Source organism: Petaurus breviceps, unplaced genomic scaffold, assembly GCF_028583685.1.
Source record: "Petaurus breviceps papuanus isolate PSGF00001 unplaced genomic scaffold, PetGlider_PUasm1.0 558, whole genome shotgun sequence".
NCBI classification, from domain to species: Eukaryota; Metazoa; Chordata; class Mammalia; order Diprotodontia; family Petauridae; genus Petaurus; species Petaurus breviceps.
The window spans coordinates 3,343,467-3,365,549 of NW_027186376.1; the positions used below are offsets into that span (position 1 = coordinate 3,343,467).

At 45.5% G+C, this 22,083-nt stretch overlaps 1 protein-coding gene across 1 annotated transcript in view; it reads right to left on the reverse strand.

Moving 5' to 3' along the window:
• Window positions 1-5,057: 5,057 nt before the first annotated feature.
• Window positions 5,058-22,083, reverse strand: part of PNPLA5 (patatin like phospholipase domain containing 5) — a 26,190-nt gene continuing 9,164 nt past the window's right edge. Inside the window, exons 5-12 of the mRNA XM_069102835.1 lie at window positions 20,827-20,892; window positions 19,058-19,267; window positions 16,604-16,664; window positions 14,346-14,558; window positions 11,454-11,586; window positions 9,591-9,707; window positions 9,027-9,142; window positions 5,058-5,454 (exon numbers count right to left, since the gene is read on the reverse strand). Of these exons, the coding sequence (XP_068958936.1) occupies window positions 9,067-9,142; window positions 9,591-9,707; window positions 11,454-11,586; window positions 14,346-14,558; window positions 16,604-16,664; window positions 19,058-19,267; window positions 20,827-20,892 (876 nt within the window). The 3' untranslated portion in view covers window positions 5,058-5,454; window positions 9,027-9,066. The remainder of the gene's footprint in view (window positions 5,455-9,026; window positions 9,143-9,590; window positions 9,708-11,453; window positions 11,587-14,345; window positions 14,559-16,603; window positions 16,665-19,057; window positions 19,268-20,826; window positions 20,893-22,083) is intronic.

The following is a 22,083-nucleotide window of genomic DNA, read 5'->3' on the forward strand; positions in this document are numbered from 1 at the left end:
CTTTGGGATATAACCCTAGGAGTGGTATTGCTGGGTCAAAGGATATGAAATTATTTATAGCCCTTTGGGCATAATTCCAGATTGCTCTCCAGAAAGGCTGGATCAGTTCACAACTCCACCAGCAATACATTAGTGTTCCAATTTGCCCACATCCTCTCCAGCATTTGTCATTTTCCTGTTTTGTCATCTTAGCCAATATGACTGGTGAGATGTGGTACCTCAGAGTTGTTTTGATTTTCATTTCTCTAATCAATAGTTATTTAGAACATTTCTTCATGTGCTTATAGATAGCTTTAATTTCTTTCTCTGAAAATTGCCTGTTCATATCCTTTGACCATTTATCAATTGGGGAATGACTTGTATTCTTATAAATTTGACTTGATTCTCTGTATGTTTTAGAAATGAGTACTTTGTCAGAGACATAGGTTGTAAAAATTCTTTCCCAATTTCCCACCTCCCTCTTAATCTTGGTTACATTGGGTTTGTTTGTACAGAAGCTTTTCAATTTCATGTAGTCAAAATTATCCATTTTACATTTCATAATGTTCTCTAATTCTTGTTTAGTTATAAAGTCTTTCCCTCTCCACAAATCTGACAGGTAAACTATTCCTTATTTTCCAAGACTGCTTACAGTATCAACCTTTATACCTAGATCATGCACCCATTTAGATTTGATTTTGGTATATGGTGTTAGATAATGGTCTATGCCCACTTTCTGCCATACTATATTCAAGTTTTCCCAGAAGTTTCTGTCAAATAGTGAGTTCTTATCCCAAAAACCAGGGTCTTGGGGTTTATCAAACAATAGATTACTATAGTCCTTGACTTCTGAATCTCGTGTGCCTAATCTATTCCATTGATCCACTCCTCTATTCCTCATCCAGTACCAAGTAGTTTTGATGACTGCTGCTTTATAATACAGATTGAAATCTGGTATAGCTAGTCCACCTTCCCTAGCATTTCTTTTCATTAATTCCCTTGATATTCTGGACCCCTCAATCACTTTCACTAAACAATATTTCCTCCATTGAAATTTCATGTTATCTAAATTTATCATCCAATCCAAATTCTGGTGACTGTTACTATAGACCTCCAGGACTATATAGGACCTTCCTTCCTCACGGAATTCACTGTTCAGCAGGTGAGCAGGTATGGAGGGAGGGAAGGAAAATTGGGAGAAATCATGAATGAATGAATTTGTTGAATAAACAAAAGCATCAAATGAATGAATTAATGAATAGATAGCCTCCCTTTCCTCCAAATGACCCCTGCAACCTTGGGTTCCCATAAAAGAAGACAAGGCACAGCAGAGAGCTCACCCACCAAGCCTTTTGTCCCCCTCCCTTTGTCAGGAAGAGTAATGATTACGAGGGAAATCCAATGTGTTAGACTTGGTTTTTATTTATTAAACTACCTCGGCTGAACATTTCCAGCTTCTCTTCCTAGTCATAGCCTGTGACTCAATTCTCATTTATCTATGAGGGGGTGCTGAAGGCTAGGCAGGAGGACCTGAGGAAAACAGTGAATGAAAAGGAAGAGAATGTAAAAACTGAATTCCTGTGGGTGGGGGTGGAAAAGGATGCCTGTCACATCCCTATAATTAATGAGGATTTGGGTCTCTCTTGTAGTGACCTAAAACAGAGGGGGGAAAGTGAGTGAAAATGGACCCCAGAGGAAAAGCTTGATCCTTGCAGTGGACACTGGAGTGGGTATCAGGAAACCTGGATTCTAGGGCTTCTTCAGTCATGACTTTGCCAATGCCCCTGGACTGTGTGGACTTTGTCTCCATGCCCCATTGAGGGCATGTGCCTTCTGGTCTTTCATGTACCCCTGACCTTTCATCTCCCTCTGTGGTTGTCTTCCCCCATGAAGCTCCTTGAGGATAGGGCTTTTCATGGCCCCAGTAGTTAGCACAGGGCCTATTAGCACTTAGAGAGCATAAAAATCATGCTTTTCTGCTCTGATATGTTTCACCTAAGGCCAGCTCTTTCCTCTGGGTATTAGTTTCTTTTATAATATGAGAAGATCAGAATATAGTCTTTAAGACTCCTCCCAGCCCTGACATTCTCTGTCCTAAGGCCCCTCCCAGCTCTAACATTCCCTGTTCAAAGGCCCCTCCCAACTCTGACTTTTTTTATTCTCATTTAGGCCTATTTTGTGAATGTGAGGTCATACTTCAGAGTTATTTATTGTCATTTACATTTTTTGGATTATTATGGGGATTGAAAAACTTTTCAACTAAGTGTTTGAAATTTGTTTTTCCCCTTTCAAAAAATGTAGGCTCATATCCTTTAAGCATTTAGGCATTATGAATGTTTTCCTTGAATTATATGACTTCCTTGTACATTTTAAAGGCCAGATTTTTTTCTACAATAAAATATAATTTTTTCCCAATTTGTGATTTTTCTGTTCATCTTAATTGCATTGCTTTCTATTGCATAAATAAATAAATAGTTACATCTATATTGTCCCCCTTAAAAATCGACATTAGCCTAGGAGCCAAAACACCATCTATCACTTAGTAGGTATGACCTTGAACAAGTCAATAAACCTGTCTGGCCTTCAATTTCCTCATCTGTAAATTGAATATAGTAATAACAATACAATCCTCCTATTGTGAGGGTCAAATGAGATAATCTTTATAAGATAGCCCATAAGTATCAGCTATTATCATAATTCTATTTCTTCAATAAATAGAAATTTGTTTTCCACTCACAGTTGAAATAAAGGCAGTATTATCTTTTTTCTAACTTTGCTTATGCCTGAGTCTATAATCCAAATGTAATTCATTGGGGCCCATGGTTTCAATGCCCTGACAGGATGCTGAGGCTTTCCATCAGTGTACATAGCCCTAATAAGGTTTTGCAGATGGGCCAGGAGCCAGTCCCAGAAGGGAAAAGGAGGAATCAAGTGTCTGTATCCACCAGGAAAATTGCTCGGAGCTGCCTCCTGCTACCAAATCCAGACGGTGAGGGCGAGATCTCTCTGGTCAACGAGTCCACAAACTCTCGGAGGATCTAGCCTGGTTTGGTTGGACATTCTCACTCCATGAAACCAGAAGAAATCTCTATCTCATGGAGATTTTCTTCAGGAAAAGAGTCAGGAGGCCCTCTGCATGACAAGAACTAAATACCACAAACACAAGAAAAACAAATGGACTGTAATCTAACAAACAGGAAGCCGCTGGCTACCTAGCTAATTAGGAAATCAATTGTTAGAAAAATAAAAATGAGACGCTGTCTCTGATACGTCAATGGATCTGTGATCTCACAGATAGGGACCCTCATTTATTCAAGCCCATCCATGCCTGCCCATCCTGTCTGACTCTTGCGTATCGCCTCCCACAGATCTGCCCCAGACAGTCTGTCCTGCTTGCTAGAGGTCTCCCTCTACATCTTCTGATGTTGCATGGATGCCGGTGGAGCGCATGGGCTTCCCATCAATTGTCCTGCATTCTTACTCCATGACCAGTCTCTCCTTCCTCTCAGTTGTACATTTCCCTCATGGCATCCTCTCTGCCACTTCTACCATACAGTTCTTTGTAATGTATTGCCACTTGCTCATGCCTACCGCCCCCCTCTCCATTTATCTTTAGCAGATCTTCACCTTCAGTTCTTAAGAGAGAGGGATATTCTATAACCCATAGCTCTGAAGCAAAGCCCTAGTCACTCCAGCCTAGCTCTAGCTCTAGCGGTATTCCACACTAGCATGGTGAAAAAAGGACTCAGGAGCCCCCCTCTGGGCCTCAGTTTCCTCATCTGTAAAATGAGGGGTTTGATCTAGACAGCTTTCAAGGTTGTTTCCACTTAGAGATATAGGATTCTGTGATTCAAAGTCATATAGAATCATTGGTGTAAAGATAGACTTTGGTTTCAGGAAGAAGTTTGGAGTCATTAAAAGAACTGTGAGATTTCCCAAAGGCGACCCATCCTTCCCTCCTCCTCCATAATTGAAATCTAGGAGGCCCAGCTCATTGTCCATTTATGGGGTCCATTCCAGACATATGTAATCATGAGCCAACTTTTTGGCTGACCATCCAACCGCATGTGACAGTCTGGACAACAAAAATCTTTCATCCATTTGGTTTTTTTAGTGTGAATCATCAGGCTAAATTCTTTTGAGTGTGAATAGATCTCATATTGGAGTCTCTCAGCAGTGCACTCTTGAACTTGGTCTGCTCCTATCAACATGTTGTTATCTATGAGCAGGAACATCTGAAGATCTTGCTCCACCTTCAACCTGGATGGCTCTAGACCTGCTCCATGATGGCGCCACATGCCTTTAGTGGGCCTGTATATCAGTTTTATGATGCAATCAATAGTAATCATCAGAGGCACAAATAATGTTATCTGTGTTGTTCCGGTTTCAGTGAATCTTGTCCAACTTGAACATATGCTCGGAAGCTGCCTTGTTGAGAGGAGGGCATTTGTGGTGGCGTTCACCTTACTGAGAGTTAGGATTTTCTGGTCACTAAGCTAATCCCAGTGGAGTGTTGGATACTCTCTGCCTTTCTGACAATTTGTGATGGTAAAGATGTGGTCACCTATAGAACAGCGTTTGGAAAGCCTGCCTGCTCCCTTCTAATGCACTCCTCAAGGAAGGCCTCCACGCCAATATGGATTATTCTCATGAAAGGGGTGCAAAGAAAATGTTCCATGAGCTCTGAAGGGAAAAATTTTCCCTCACTGGGGGGAATCGTGGAAGGTTTCATGGAGGAAATAACATCTGAGCTGGGTTTTAAAGAACAGATGGCAGGGGAGCAGGCACACCAAGCAGAGGAAACAATGTAAATGAAGGCAGGTAGTTGGAAAAGGAAAAGACACATCTGGGGAAATGGAGACTCTCCATTTTGCCTGGATTGTGTAGGGCCTGGCAAGCCATCACATAAGATAAGGCTGAAAAGATCAGGTCCAGACCAATAGCAGAGGGTCTTGAATGTCAGGCAAAAGCGGGGAGGGGAAAATTTACCGTGTAGGCCAAAACTATGGGGAAATATAAGCAAAGGGGTAATGTAAACAGTGAAGGAGAAGGGGTTGGAACAAGACTGAGTCATCAACCAGTCTACATGTGTTTATTAGTACTTCCTATGTGCCAGGCACCAGATCAGGTCCAGAAAGTACAACAAACAGAAGGCATCTCCAGGGCACCTCATGATTAACGAGCTGTGCCCACTGCCCAGACAGACAGCACCCCCAGAAGCCAGGACTGGCTGACAAACACTCCCCATTCTGAGTGTTCTCTGGAAAAGACAGAAGATTATGAGAAAAGAAGAAGGTCAGTGACTCCAAAGGCCCTGCCACCATATCAGCTAGCTCATGCCCTCCGTGTTTGGGGTGGCAGAACAATCTCTGCCAAGGAAATGTGCATCTTGGAGTGGTCAGGGTATGACAAGCCTGGCTGGGAGGGAGTGACTGTGTCATGCTGGAAAAACCAGAGGAAGAGAGATTCTGCAACCTGGAAAGAAAGGAGAGATCATCAGGTCCATCAATTTCAGCCCACCAGGGCTCTGATTTAAATAGAATCACTGATTCACAGTGTCTGAAGGGGCTCCAGAGAGCAGTCAGTCCAACCCAAACCTGAGAAGTAATCACCTCTGAAACATTCCTCATTTGAAGACTTCCAGTAATGATGAGCTCATCACCTCCCCAGGCAGTCCACTCAAGCTTTGGACAGCTCTGATTATTAGGAAGTTTGCCCTTCCCTTTAGCCAAATTCTGCCTTTCAGTGCCTTCCTCTCCCTCCCCACCATTCCCCCCATCATTGCTTCCCAGTCTGCCCTTCAGACACGGGAAGGCCAATATCCAATGACCGTCCTAAGCCTCCTCTCCTCAGGGTTACCCACATTCTGGCTGCTAGCTTTGCCATCTTCTGTTATCTGAAGGGCTATTGTGGAGGCAAGAGTGATTCAAAGGAGATGGCAAGGGGTAGAAGGAAGCCCTGAACACAAAGTCAGACAAGCCAGGTCAGTGTCCTGGCTCTGACATGCAGAATTAATTGCTAGCACTGATGTACTGTATTAAGGTTTGCAAATATTATCTTATTTCTTCCTCACAACACCTCTATAAGGTAGGTGTTCATTTTCCCCATTTTGCAGATGAGGAAATTGAGGCACAGAAATGTTAAGTGTCGGGTGGCACCAAGATGGTGGAGTAAAAGCAGGAACTTCCATGAGATCACCCCACAACCACCTCCAATACCTGTAAAATATGACTCTAAACAAACTTTAGAGCTACAGAAGCCACAAAGTGACAGAGAGAAACAAGCCTGTCCAGTGATCCCACGGTTTTAGCCCCAGGGCAGCCCTGACTAGCAGCGGCTGGAGAGGACCTCAGGAGAGTGGATCACCAGCAGCAATGGTGGTTTCCAGACTTCTCAACCCATAAATGCCAAAGGCAAAGTAAAAGGTCAGTGTGGACTTTGTGGGTTCAGGAGGACCAAGAGTGTGGTCTGGCCTCTGCCCCTGGGGTGAGAAGTGGTGGAGGCCCAGTGGCTGCAGCTGCTGCCATGTGGCTGCCTTAGGAGTTCCTGGCCTGCAGATTGTAGAGGGACCAAGCAACCATACAGAGGGTAATCCTCTTGCTTTGACCTGCTTGGATCTGTATTGCAGTCTTGGGTGGTGGTCCTGGGGTGTGTGGCCAGTGTGCCAAAGCTTGTAGTGGCTGTAGAGAGGGTGCCCTCCTCATAGCCCTGACAATATTTGCAAAACCCCTATCAATTCAGGACAAAGCTCTCCACTCTGGAAGCAGAGTTCTACCCTGGCAAAGAGCTCAAAAGTCAAGTAATTGGCTGGCAAGATGAGCAAGCAGAGGAAGCACAATCAGACCACAGAATCCTTTTTTGGGGACAAAAAGGATTAAAACATGGAACCAGAAGAAGTCAACAAAGGCAAAACTCCAGCATCAAAAGCTATGAAAAATATGAACTGGAGGAGCTCAAGAAGGATTTTGGAAATCAAGTAAGAGAAGTGGAGGAAAAATTGGGAAGAGAAACTAGAATGATGAAAGAAAATCATGAAACATGAGTCAGCAGCCTGCTAAAGGAGACCCCCAAAATACTGAAGAAAATAACACCTTAAAAAAATAAGACTAACCCAAATGGCAAAAGAGGCCCCAAAAGCCAATGAGGAGAAGAATGCCTTAAAAAGCCAAATTTGCCAGTTGGAAAAGGGATTTTAAAAACTCACCGAAGAGAATAATTCCTTCAAAATTAGATCTGATATTCTAGAGCCAGAGGGCAAAATAGAAATTGAAAGACTTCATCGAACCCCTCTTGAAAAAGATCCCAAAAATAAAACTCCTAGGAATATCATAGCCAAATTCCAGAGTTCCTAGGTCAAGGAGAAAATATTACAAGCTATCAGGAAGAAACAATTTGAGTATTGTGGAAACACTATCAGGAGAACACAAGATCTAGCAGCTTCTACACTAAAGGATCGAAGGGCTTGGAATATGATATTCTGGAGGTCAAAGGAGCTAAGAATAAAACCAAGAACCACCTACCCAGAAATACTGAGTATAATACTACAGGGAAAAATTTGGTCACTCAATGAAATAGAGAATTTTCAAGCATTCTTGATGAAAAAACCTGAGCTGAACAGAAAATTTGACTTTCAAATAACAAGAAGCAAGAGAAGCATGAAAAGGTAAACAGGAAAAAAGAAATTCTAAGGAACTTATTAAAGTTGAACTATTTACATTCCTACATGGAAAAAACAGTAACTGTAACTCATGAGACTTTTCTCAGTATGAGGATAGTTGAAGGGAATATATATGTATGTATAGGAGGGTGTAGGTATGTATAAACACATATGTGTGTATATGTGTGTACATGTATACATACACAGAGGGCACAGGATGAGTTGAATAGGAAGGGATGATATCTAAAAAATAAAATTAAGAAGTGAGAGAGGAATATAATGGGAGAAGGAGAAAAGGAGAGATAGAATATGGTAAAATTATCTCATAAAAGAAGCAAGAGAAAACTGTTACAATGGAGGGAAAGAACAGGAAGGTGAAAGGGAATGGGTAAACCTTACTCTCATTGAATTTGGCTTAAGAAGGGAATAACAAACACATTCAATTGGGTATCTTACCTACAGGAAAGTAGGGGGGGGGATGGGGATAAGAGGGGAATGATAGAAGGGAGGGCAGATTTGGGGGGAAAAGGTAGTTAGAAGCACTTACTTTTGAAAAGGGACAGGGTCAAAGTAGAAAATAGAATAAGTGGGGGTGGGATAGGATGGAGGGAAATATAGTTAGTCTTTCACAATATAACTACTATGGAAACATTTTGCATAACTACACATGTACAACCTATATTTAATTGCTTATCTTCCCAGTGGGGGGTGGGTGAGGAGGGAAGAAGGGAAAGAATCTGGAAATCAAAGTTTTAAAAACAAAAGTTAAAAAAGATTGTTTTTTACATGCAATTGGGAAATAAGATATACAGGTACCAGGATACAGAAATCCATCTTGCCCTAATAGAAAGTTGGGAGGGGGGGTACATAAAAGAGAGCAGATCGGAGGAAGGGGTATTCAGTAGACTTGCTATTTTGGGTTGGGGGTAGGGCAAAGACAGGGAGAAAAACTGTAACTCAAAATCCTGTGGAAATGAATGTTGAAAACTAAAAAAAACAAATGAAAAATTTTTTTTAAAAAGGAATGCTCAGTGTCTCGCCATGGTCACCTGGGCTAGTGAGCACCCGTCAGAGTGACTCTGAGGCCAGAACTGTAACTGTAGAGCTTCCCAGCTCTTCTATTCACTGTGACCTTGGGCAAGTCTCTTAACTTCTCTGTGCCTCAGTCTGCTCCTCTGTAAATTGAGGAAATGACCTTTCAAGCTCTTACATGTTTTTCTGAGCCATAAAAGGTAGAATTTAGATCCAAGACTTTAAAGTAAAGAACAACTAGAGAGGTGTTATGAACTTCCTTCCTGTCAACAAAGGTCTCTGAGCAGAAACTGGTGATTGCTTGTTTAGGATCTATCAGTCAATTGATCAACAAGCATTTATTAAATGGTATACTTACTGTGTACCAGACCCTATGCTCATGTAGATATGATTCCTGTTCAGGTTGAGGGTTCAATTGCCTGGTCCTTGAGCTCTAGATGGAAAAAGCTGGGCTTCGAGTCCCCTCTTGGTTCCCTGGGAAGAAGGAAGACAGTTTGGAGAGGTGGTGGGGGGGGGGGGAGTTTACAGGCCATTGGCATCAAACTCAGTCACTGTCATAACAGTGGAATTCCCAGAATGCACCAGCAGTGCTGGGCAGCAGTCTGAAGGGAGTAAGATGTTGTGGTATGGTGTGGTGTGGTGGAAAGAGCCATGGATTTGGAGTGAGAGAGGCTGCACCTGACTTTTTGTACCATCCTTAGTAGGCCACTTCTGCTCTCAGGGCCTCAGTCTACTCCTCTGTCAGCTCCAGATCCCCAAAGAGATAAGAGATAGACCAGAAAGTGGAGAGATCCAGGGTCAAGAGAAAAGGGAGCATTGTGTTGTTTTGTGTTCCATTAGGTGGCCAGAACATACATAGAGAGGCGTGGAAGGGATCCCCTAGGGAGATGGTGACTCTGTCAGGCCTCCCACCCCTGCTTACCCAGATGACCCCAGAAGTCTGTCTTTCACTTCAGCCAAGACAAAACCACCAAACTTTTTGAGTTCACGATGCATCCACTGGATATCTTCCGGAGCATCTGGAATCCAGCTTATTAACCTGCAAAAGATGGGGAGGAAGGGACTGGGAGTTGGCAAGCAAGGAGAGGCAGCAGAGAAAAAAACACTAAGTCTGGTCCTGCTTCAGACAGTTACAAGCTGTGTGACCCTGGACAAGTCACTCAACCCTTCAGCCTTTTTTCTCCTATGTAAAATGAAGGGAGCTAGATAAAATGCCATTTAACATCCCTTCCAGCTTTAAATTTATGATACTATGAATTAAAGGAGAAAATTGTATTTGAGGGGCGGCTAGGTGGCACAGTGAATAGAGCACTGGCCCTGGAGTCAGGAGGACCTGAGTTCAAATCCTGCTTCAGACATTTAACACAAAAAAAAAAAACTAGCTGTGTGACCTTGGACAAGTCACTTAACCCCAACTGCCTTTCCAAAAAAAAGAAAATGGTATTTGGGCCAAGATTACAATGAAGGGGTTGTTAGCAGATCTGAGCTCAGGGCTAAGAGGAAGGAGCTCCCACCGGACACCTTGGGGGAGCTGGGAAGACACTGATGAATCAAGACTAAAGGAATAAAGGGTTTGTAGACTGAAGAAGAGAAAGGAGAATAAAAGCCTGGAGGAGCAGAATGGCACTGAAGTGCCTAGAGATGTGTGAAGACTGTCAACAGCACAGCCCACCTCCTGAGGACTTACAATGGCATAAGAGCCTTGGGAGAAGGAAGGACTTAGACCCTGGGCAAGTAAAATGACTTCCTTCTCTGGCCACAATTCTCTCATCTGTAAAAAGAGATGCTTGATGGGGCGGCCAGGTGGCACAGCGAGTAAGAGCACTGGCTCCAGTGTCAGACTGACCTGGAGATCGAATCCCAGGCTCAGACACTTAGCTCCCACCCAGAAACACCTGGCCGTGTAACCTTGAGCAAGTTACTTAACCCCAATTGCTTAGGGGCAGCCAGGTGGCTCAGCGAGTAAGAGCACCAGCTCCAGTGTTGAGATGACCTGGATCAAATCTGGGCTCAGATACTCAGCACCACACACAGAAATAACTGCCCGTGTAACCTTGAGCAAGTTACTTAACCTTGATTGCTTTAAAAAAAAAAAAAAAAGAGATGCTCGGACAAGAACTGAAAGCTCCCTCCCAGCCCTGCCATCCCCTGTTCTCAGGCCCTCCCAGCCCTGTTATCCCCTGTTCTAAGGCCCCTCCCAGCCCTGACATCCCCTGTTCTCAGGCCCTCCCAACCCTGACATCTCCTGTTCTCAGGCCCCTCCCAGCTCTGTTATTTCATGTTCTAAGACCCCTCCAGTTCTGACATCCCCTGTTCTAAGCTCCCTTCTGGTGCTAAGTCTATGTTCTACTTCCTAATATTCTGTGTTCACTTCAAATCATGCTCTCTTTTACAGTGCAAGGCTCTATTTCCTATTTCCTTTCTGGTTATAGCTTCTAGGCTTTCTTGACACTTTGGCCTTCCTCAGCCCCAGCAGCTGAGCCTCAGCACTGGGTTTTCAGCATCTATTTTCTGCAGCCCACTACTCCACTGTGGACATTCCTTGGAGAAAACCAAGCCCAAGCTGCCCTGACCCCCTGCCAAGGCATGGAGCCCAGCCTCTGTCAGGCTCTCCCTGTAGCCTTCTACCTTCTCCTATCACAAACCTTAAAATGTGATCAAAATAGGAGTTATTGTAACAATGACAGTAGTAGTTAGCATGCCCTTAACGCTAAAACATATTCATTGTCAAAGTGTCCAGCCCCCTCCTCACTGTGTCTCTTGCCAGGGACCAGATCTCACTCACCTCTTAGTCTTAAAGTACACATACTCCAAAGGCAGTGTGCAGGGCAGGAGCGCGTAGGTCAGCACTTGGCCAGGAATTGATCGGGAAAATCGGGCAAAGAATCCATTGGGTTTTTCACATGATTTCTGCAGGGCTACAACAACACATGGGCATTTGATTGAGACACCTAGAACCTCAAAGCTGGGACAAGTCTATAAAAGAGGGAAGGGCATGACTGGGAGGAACATTGGAATACAAAATGTCAGGCCCGGAAGAGGACCAGGAGATGATCTGGTCTAACCTGCTCATTTTCCTGTGGCTGAGAGCAGGGATTTGCTTAGGACAGTCACTGAGCTTTATAGTAAGTCAGCAGACTTAAGACTAATACTCCAGCCCAATGATCATTCAGTACAAAACCAATCCTCTCATGAGAGCCCAAGCTCATGGTCATTTTTGAATTGTCCACAGACTAAGCTCGTCCCCATCCTCTCTGCAATCCCCAAATCAGTCTAAAAAAACAAGCCATGAGGTCAGGGCTCCTTGTCATCTAAGAAACCCATTTCTCAAGGCTCAGCAGAGCTCTGGCACTCCCTTCCAAGCATCAAACAATGCCACAGTCACTGTCAAGGACCTGCACACCAGGCACAAATCTAGTTAGGTCCCCTTAGTGGCCAAGAGGCCCTACTTTGACTGCTCCCTGAACCCCAATTTTAAATGAAGATGCCTGCCCTTTCTCTAGCAGTTAAAGGTTTACAAAGAGCTTTACTCACAAATGCCCTGTAAGGAAGGAAATACAGGCACAGTTACCACCTTTCATTTTGTAAATAAGGAAACTGAGAGACCTAGAGAGGCCAATGACTTGCCCAGGGTTGCACTGGTAGTTAAATTTCAGAATCAAGACTCAAGCTGCAATCTCTGGATCCCAAGACTCGCCTGGACAGCCTTGGTGAACAAGTCAGCAAACAAGCCTGAGCCTGAGCTATCTTTTCTGTGAAACAGTGATTGTAACACTTATGGTGCCTGCCTGGGCACAGATCCCAGATTCCAAGCTAACGGGGACCTTCAGGTGCCGTCCCATCCAGCCCATTCACTCCACAGAGCCCAGGGCAGTGAAGTCACTCATTCAAGACCACAAAGGTAGCAAGTGGAAGATCTGAGATTCAAAGTCAGGTCCACTGAGTCTAAATCCAGGGCTCCTTCCACTCCATCAAACAAAGCATAAATGTCAGTCGTGATGATCATGGAAAGGGAAATATGAGGTAAGGACCATAGGAGAGATTCAAGATAAGTGCTATGGGCATCCCTCTAAGAGAAAAAGCAAATGGGTAGGTGGGGACAGAGGGAGGGAGCCTGGCTGGCTTCATCAAAGAGATGGCAGCTGAACTGGAACTCAAGGCACAAACAGGATTTCAGCAGTTGGAAAATGGATCCTGATCTTAGATGTGGAAAGGAACTGGAATCCAACCCCCTCTTTTAACAAATGAGGAAACTAAGCCTGGCAAGGGCAAGTGATTTGTGTAGGGTCAGACAGCTAGGAAGTTCTCTGAGGCAGAAGTGTAATGGAGAGAGATCTGGGTCAAAGTCCCACCTCTGACACCAAAGGCTGTGTGGCCCTTGGCAAGTCCCCTAACCCCCTCAGTGGTGTCCCAGCTTACTCTCTTAAGACAGAACAAGAGGCATTGGTAAGGGAATTTTCCCATCTTCTGCCATTAAAATCACAGATCTAATTCCTGCCTCCCCCCCCCAAAAAAATGGGAAAAAATTGGGAAAAAACTCCAAGTGAATAATCCAATTTGGCTGAAACAAAGAACACACAAAGCAGGAAAGAGAGAGCAATGTGGGGATATTATGATGGGACCGGATTATGGAAAGCCTCTTCTGGCAGGCTAAGTATTTCAAATTTATCCTCGGGCCACAGAGAGCCATCGAAAATTTTTGAGCTGGGGAGTAACATGATCAAGCCTGTGTATTTGGATAATTCCTTGGGCAGCATACATTGTATGGATCGGAGAGGAGAGAGACTGTCTATATGAAGATGAATTTAGAGGCTAAAGGAATGATGCTGATAAGAAGTAACGAGGCCAGATTCATGGTGCTATTAGTAGGAGCGAAGAACAGGGAGCAAATGTGGAAGAGACTTGGGAAGCAGAATCAGTGACAGGGAAGGAAGGTGGTGCGTGGAGGACTCTGCAGCAACAGTGAGAAGGAACACAGGCAGGCTCCAGGGTATGCTGGATCCAGTTGGAGGTGGCCCTGAAGCTCCAGGGGAAGATGTTCAGTGGTCTGGATCCCAGGGTCTCTTGTGAGCCACAGCCAGTACCCAAGGCTGAAATGCCCATTTAGGAAGTAGGGGAGAGAGGGAGACCAAGTGGGAGTAGTTAGAAAGGTAGGCAGAAAGCAGGGAGAGAAGAAAAACTCCTGGAGGGGAAAGAAGATCTTATCTTCCTCTATAACACCATGGTAACTTGGACAGGGCACCGAGCCTTGAACCCAGAAAAGACCCCTAAAACTCCCCCAAGTCTAGATTATTCTTCTACTATCCCCAGAGCCCATCTCAGTGTCTGCTACATATTATATGTTCATTCTCATTGTTGTTCAGTCATTTCACTCATGTCTGACTCTTCATGGACCCATTTGGGGTTTTCTTGTCAACAGTACCATAGTGTTTTGCCATTTCCTTCTCCAGATCATTTTATAGATGAGGAAATTGAGACAAACAGGCTTAAGTGACTTGCCCAGGGTCACACAGCTAGTAAGCGTTATCTGAAGCCAGATTTGAACTCAGATAGATGAGTCTTCCTGACTCCAGGTTGGCACTTTGTTCACTGACACTTATCTGCCCCCTATAAATGCTTATGAAATGATTGATGTATTCCTCTTGGATGGATGGATGGATGGATGAATTAGCATTACCTGCTTCAAGTTCTGGAGACAGGAGCTCAAATTTTGCTATGTCTCTGACCAACACATTGTGCACTCTCAAGTTGATATGTAGTCCTTCTGATTTTCCCTCTTCCTCACTACCAACATTTCCTCCTTGATTACTGCTGACTGGCCAAATTACAGAGCTAGATGATGGCATCACCCCACAGAGCAAGGTTGGGATGACTCCCTCCTTTGTAAGACCTGAGGAAAGAGAAAAGATGAAAAATGATATGCCAGTCACAGTGAAAGAAAAAGGCTATAAACCACACCAACTTCTTGGTGGTCTTGGTGTCACATATGTGCATACCCACACCTGTATAGAGATGTGGGTAGGCACAGGAGAGTGCCAGGGCAGGAAGTAGGACCTGTTACCTCCTTTGAATGTTTAAGATTTATAAATCACTTCACAAACCTCTGGGAAGCTGACAGTCCAAGAATTGCCATCCTTGTTTAACAAATGAGGAAAATGAGACTCAGAGAGTCTATGATTTGGAGTCATAGATTTCAAGCTGAAAGGAAGCCTAGGAGTCACCTAATCTAACCTCTTCATTTTATAGAGAATGAAATTGAGGTCTGGAGAGGGGAAGAGACTAGTTAAAGGTCACCAAAAACACTCCCATTTTCCATATTTGAGCAGAGTCTGAACTGTGGAAAAGCAAAAGGAGTATTGAACTTGATGTCAAACATCCTGGGTTCAAGTCCGAGCATTTGCTTTACTAAGCTGTATGACTTTAAGCAAGTTTCTTTGTGCTTTCTGGGCCTCAGTTTCCTCGCTTATAAAGTGGGGTTCATTGTCCTTGTTCCTCCTACCTCACAAGGAGGCTGTGATGGAGAGCTTTATGGACCCTGATGCGCCACAGAAAGGGTGGCCATTGTTATGACAGAGGGTTCTAGCCCAGGGCAATCAAAACTGGAATCACCAGGGGTCACAAAATGGAAAATGCTTTCAGACCTTGGAAGAAATATATGAACTGAAGCAGAATGAGGTAAGCTGAGCCAGGATTACCATCTGCACCATAACAGTATTGTAAAGACAAACAACTTTGAGAGACTTAGAAATGTTGATCAATATAATGACCAGGCACAATTCCAGAGGACCCAGGATGAAGCATGCATTTCTGACTTCGTTAGCCTGGATGAGACCCCAAACTGGTTCTTAGAGTCACAGAATCTCGGAAATGAAAGGAACGTCAAAAGCCATCTTGTCCAGCCCACAGTGGAACAAGGAGCTCATCTGTGTTTTTCCTGTCAAGTAGGCATCCAAGCTCTGCTTGATGATCTCCATGGAGAAGGGACCCACATGGCAGCACATTCCATTTTGGGGCAGCTATAATTATTAGGAAGTCTCCTGACTCCCCTTTCAGAATTCTCTCCACCCTTACAGAATGACTATCATCAAGGTGGACCAAAGGCCATGACAGGATTGGCAAGAACTATCCATTTCCAGAATATACAGGATCAGGGAGAATGCTTCACATCTGGAATCCAGATGTTGTTTATAATTTTAAGAAAAAAAACTTCCATATAATATCTATGATGTTATCACTGAATCCTCTCTCCCTTCATTAACACGGATTGCAGCATCCCATCCCCTCCTCTCACTTTAATAAATTTTCTTCATGAATTGCTGTTGTTGGAAAATTTAGTTCCCTTGTGGCTATTCCACACTTGGCCAGCCTGGACCTTGCACAGCAGCTACGTGTTCCTCTCCAGGCCCGCAGCAGGCCTGGGAAGAGCTTGGGCCTCAGTGGCACAGCCTCCTGGGACCCTAGGGGCATCTCTAACTAAGGAAGGGGTTAGTCAGCTCACATTCACATAGCACTTTGCACTTTCCTCAGAACATCCCTAGGTGGACTGTAATATGTGTGTCATCACTTCCTTTTCACAAGAGGGGAAACCCAGGATTTGAGGTAAAGTCTCTTGCTCAGGGTCACCCCGTAAGGAGAAGATTCTGTGTTTACAGATTGAGCTCTCGAGCTGGAGGACCCCCAGAAGCCCTCTAGTTCAATGCCCTCATTTTACAAGTGAGAAAACTGAGGATGAAGGTGACTGACCCACACTCACCCCAGCAGGAGGCATTGGGAGGGACTTGAACCCAACCGTCTGCCTCCAGATTCTCCTATGTACCACACTGCCCATGCTGCCCTGAACACATTTTCTCAGTTGGTGTTGAAGACTCTTTCCCTTACATGATGTTTCCTCTGCTGGGAACCCCATTACCAAGATCCCCAGCAGCTAAGACTTACCTCTCCTTTCCAGGAACCTCAGAGCATCTAAATAGCCTTGTCTGCAAACATCTGCCACCACCTGCAAACACAGAAGACAGCCAGGAGCCCCTTGGAAGCGCAGCTTGGACACAAGGAGAAGCACCTTTCTGCTTTAAATGCCCTGCCCCCTCTCCTCCCTCCCTCCCCCACACAGCCCTTGCCTTTCCTGAGCATGCTGATACCAGCCCAAGAAATCCTGACTGTGCAGCCAGTCCTAAGATCAGGCTGTGGGAGGTACAAAAGAAGAGGTGTTCCCCAGCTTGAGGGGTTTCTACCATCGTTCATCCTTAATGACATCCCCATGGAAGCATGCCCCCATCACTCCAGCTTGAGAACATGCCCAGGGCTTGAACCCAGAGTGGAGGAACATTGAGTTTTGAGTACCACCTGGCCGGGGCAGAGCTTTTGAGTTTCATCCAAGTTTCATGTGCACATGCACTCACACAACCACACACACACACATACACACACACATTCTCACATACACACACACATTCTCACACACATACACTCACTCACACCCACATTCACACACTCACATACATTCTCACATACATTCACTCACACACACATTCACACACACTCACACACATTCTCACACACACTCTGATACACACATTTTCACATACACTCACACACATTCTCTTACAAACACACACTCACTCACACATTCACACACACTCACACATACATTGTCACACACACTCACTCACACACATTCACACACTCACACACACTCTCATACACACATTCTCTTACAAGCACACACACTCACACACATACATTCCCACACACAGTCACACACACACACGCTCACACACTCTCATTCACACACACTCACACATTCTCACACACTGTCACACACACATTCTCACACACACTCACTCTCACTCACACATACATTCTCTTACAAACACACACTCACTCTTACACACACACATTCACAAACACACATGATTCTTTAGCTCTGACAGGAGTCTCTGTCTATGTGGAACAGACTCCCCAAAGCAGCTGAGGCATGCCCAGGATCCCTCCTAGCAGTGGGCTCCTTTGCCAGACCATAAGGATCCTCTGGATCCAGCAGGCACCCCCCACCTCATTTCTTCAGCTGTCCAGACTCCCTCCTGCTCTGTCCTTCCAGTCCCAGCTTGAGCTCCCTTGGCTGCCGGAAGCCCTTCTTGATCTGACCTGGCCACACAGAGGGCCTCCCTCCAGGACCACAGACCCTTGTGTTTGTAGCCTGCCCTTCAGTGCAGCCTGGTTTGGACAGTGCTCTCTCTGCCCAGTCCTTTTGTTCTGTTATCTCACTCTAGCACAGACCGTCCCCAGCTCTCTGCTCTGCCTAATGTCTCACTCAGCTTTTTCTGACATGATGAAAGGCTGGATTTTGCTTTTTTGCCAGGATGATGGCCATCAGGCTGGCAGAGACTGCCTGGCACAGTGCAGAGAGAAGCCTGGAAGTCCAGCCTGGGCCCTGCCACTGACTAGCTGCGTGACCATCGCCCTCTCAGCCTCAGTTTCCTCATCTGTTAAATGGGCTGAATGAATGAAAACCCATTCATGATGACCACCACATGCCAAGCACTGTGCCAGTAACAATCCTTGCACTGCCAGCTTGGTGGACTTGGAGAAAGAAGTTCCATGGTGATGACATGGTCAGGATTTCCATATAGTCTGAAGGCTCAACAGCGTCCAGTGGGCCTCAGTGAGATTCACAGCCTCTTAGGGGCTCAGAGGGCTCTGCTCAAATGCTGCCTCCTTGAAAAGTGGCCACCAGGCTCTCCTTGAAGACCCACAGTGATGGGACGCTCACTACCTTTTGAAGCCGCCTAGTCCCCACTGGCTGACTGCAGCAGCTCAGACTAGGCTTCTCCTCACCCCCTCTGGAGAAGTGCCATCTGGTGGGGAAAACAGCGCCCCCACACCGTGAACTACACCAGCTCATCTTACTGGCCCAGGGCGGTCACAGGACCACAGATTTAAAGACAGAACTGAATGAGAGAATCTAGGTCAACTCCATGAAAGCACCTCAATGAGTCTGGAAGACCTGAGTTCAAATCCTCCTTCAGACACTTGCTACTTGTGTAACCATGAGCAAGGCACTTAAAAGCTCTCTGCCTCAGTCTATCTGCAAACGGGAGGAAGAAGAGTCTTTATTTCACAGGGTTATAGTGGGGATCAAATGAGTTAACTTACGTAAAACATTTTGCAAATTTTTCTAAACCCCTCATTGAACATGAGGGAAAACTGAGACCAAGAGAGGGGAAGCCACCTGGCCAAGGTCACACAAGGTCACGCGGCCCCTCAGCTCTGGGGGCAAAGACTGACCCCAGGATTTCTGCTGTTGACACCAGGTTAACTTCTCCAACTCCAGGTGCCCTCGCACAGAAAAATGAAAACAGGCCAAAGGTAGCCAGGTCGACTGGTGTGTACCTCGGGCTCTGGAGGGATGAGACTCAGGATCCCGAAATGGAAGTTCTTTGTGCACATCTGGAAGCTGGCATTGCACAGGTTCAGCTCATGGAAGCTGGCAGAACTGCTCTGTGGGCAGATGTCCACAGTCCCGTGGAAAGGGGAGATGGTGATGGTGCTCTTTGAATCGGTGAAGGGCAAGTTGTTACTCAGAGCTCCGTCCACGTAACGCTGAGGGACAGCAAGAGATAAGGTCATATGGAAGGGCGAATGGCCTTTCCTCCTTCCCGGGCTGCCTCCCTTCTGCCCTCTGTGTATTAGCATGATGATAACAACAGCTGCCATTGCTGCTGTGATTCTAGGCTGACCAAGCCCTGTCCTCGAAACCACTCCAGGAGGGGTGATGCAAGCATTATGAGCCCCAATTGACAGATAAGCACACTGAGGCTCAGAGAAGGAAAATATCTCACCCAGGGTCACAGCCAAGAAAGCTGAAAGGCATTTGGGGGGGTCCTTCCACTATGCTCTCAATTATTTATTCATCCCTTCACAAGCATGTGTTAAAAGTCTACTCTGTTGGGGGCAGCTAGGTGGCACAGTGAATAGACACTAGCCCTGCAGTCAAGAGGACCTGAGTTCAAATCCAGCCTCAGACATTTAACACTTACTAGCTGTGTGACCTTGGGCAAGTCACTTAACCCCAATTGCCCTGCCTTCCCCCCTCCAAAAAGACAAATAATAATAATAATAATAATAATAATAAAAGTCTACTCTGTGCCAGGTGCTGTGCTTGGCACTGAGACCAAAGAGAAAAAAGCAAAGCCACCCCTGCCCTTCTTTGAAGGAAATGACATATTTGTAGCTCTTGTTTCAGGCATTTCAGTCCTGTCTGACTCTCCATGACCCCACTGGGGTTTTCTTGGTGATTCTGGGTTGGTTTGCCATTTGCTTCTCCAGCTCATTTTACAGATGAGGAAACTGAGGTAAACAGGCTTGAGTGACTTGCCCAGGGTCACACAACTAGGAAATATCTGAGGCTGGATTTGAACTCAGGAAGAGGAGTCAATCTTGCTGATTCCAGGTCCTGTGCTCTATGCACTATGGTGCCACCTAGTGGCCCCAAAATAACATGTACCCAGAGAAGTAAATGCAGACTAAGTAATTTCCTTCCAGGATTCCTTCTCTTTCTCCTGAAGTCATCTCCAAGCTGCTTGAGGACAAGAATGTGCTTTATGCCCATTTCTAATGATATTCACAGATAATAGACCAGAAAGGCATCTTAGAAATTATCTAATCCAACCTCATTTTATAGATGGGGAAACTGAGGCTCAGAGATGGGGAAGCGGGAAGACTGCAGGGCTTGGGGATGGGAAGACCCCAAATTCAAATCCTGCCTCTGAGCCCCCATTTTCCCATCTGTAAAACGGGGAGAATAGTAGCGCCCCCTCTTCCAGGGTTATTGTGAGGATCCAATGAGTCCATGCATGTGAAGGGCTTTGAATCTTTAAAGCACTCTGTAAATGTTAGTCATTACTGTCTAAAGTCATTTAGCCAGTCAGTCTATAAATTCAGAGCTTGAGGCACCTTGCTTACTCATCATTCCAACCCCCTGGTTTTCCTGAGACCCAGAGAGATAGAGTGACTTGCCCAGAATCACACAGCTAGAGAGTGGGAGGACCAGCCCCTGAATGCAGGCTTCCTGAACCCAGACCCAGTGTGGCTGCCTCTTGGCCTCTCCCATCTTTTCCCAGAGCTCTTCAAGGATGTAGGAAAAGCACCTGCCAACTTACCTCTCCTCGAAACTCAGGCGGGATGACACCACAGTAGAAGGGGAAATATATGCTGCAGAGAACCGCCTGGGAGGAGAAAAGGGGGGAAGGGGTTCCACTGAGTCAAGGAGAAGCCGGCCACCTCCTGACTCCTCCCAGCCTCTACAAGACATCTACATGGTCACTTTATTGGATAGTGGGAAGGAAGAGCTAGGAGGATTTGCAATCCTCTTCCTTATTGCTCTGGGTTAAGGGAAGGCTTGTTTGTTCCATGACCTGAAAACAAAATAATTTTTTTAAGGAGGATGTAGACTCCCCCATGGCAGGGGCTGACTCCCAGGTCTCCAGTGTGTCTCCAGTGCCAAGAGCTGAGTATGGCGGAGCCTGATAAAGGCTTGGTGATTGATTGGTGACCAGACTGATTAGTATCAGAGGGCAGGGAGATCCAACACCCCGCACAGGTATTCTGTATATATTTAGTTAGGAATGTGTCTCCCCAGGTCGAATGGAAGCTCCTTGAGGGCAGGAATTGTTTCACTTTTGTAAGCCCATGCCTGGCTCAAAGCAGATCCTTCAATTTTTATCAATTCATTGATGGAGTGATTGATTTTTAGCCCTGTTACTTATGATTGCTATCACCTTTAGCCAATCTCTTCTTCCCTTGAATGTGCCTCATTTTTCTCTTCTAAAGAAAAGTTTAAGGAATTGATTCAGATGACATCTAATGTTTTTTCCTAGTTCCGGATCCTTCAGAGAGCCAGTTTTTCCTCTAATTTAGAAAGTCATTTCCCACCAGCTAAAAAAGCAGCTTTGCTGCCTGCTGGATAAATCAGTACTTATTGGGCAAGCTCCTTCCCTTCTACCTACAAAATTGCTGGGGTCTCCCGCAGATTCCAACAATTTTCCCTTGACTCTGTCACCCCCTTAAGCTATTGTGCCCTAACCTTCCTGCCCTTCAGTGCTAGACTAAAAGGAGCCATCTACACTCGTAGCCTTCTCCCTGCCACCCACTCCAGACTCGGGTCACCTGGTTCCTGGCCGCCTATTCAACCAAAATGGCTCTCTCTGTCCACATCACTAAGGACCTCTTTGGTCCTCGATCCACTGGCCTTTCCTCTGCCTTGTTCTTCTTGACCACACTTCACACAGTAGGTCGCTTCCTCCACAAACTTTGCCCCTCATCTTTGGAGACACTGACCTCTCCTGACTCTCCCTCTACCAATCTGACTGCTCTCGCTCTCTCTCTCTCTCTCTCTCTCTCTCTCTCTCTCTCTCTCT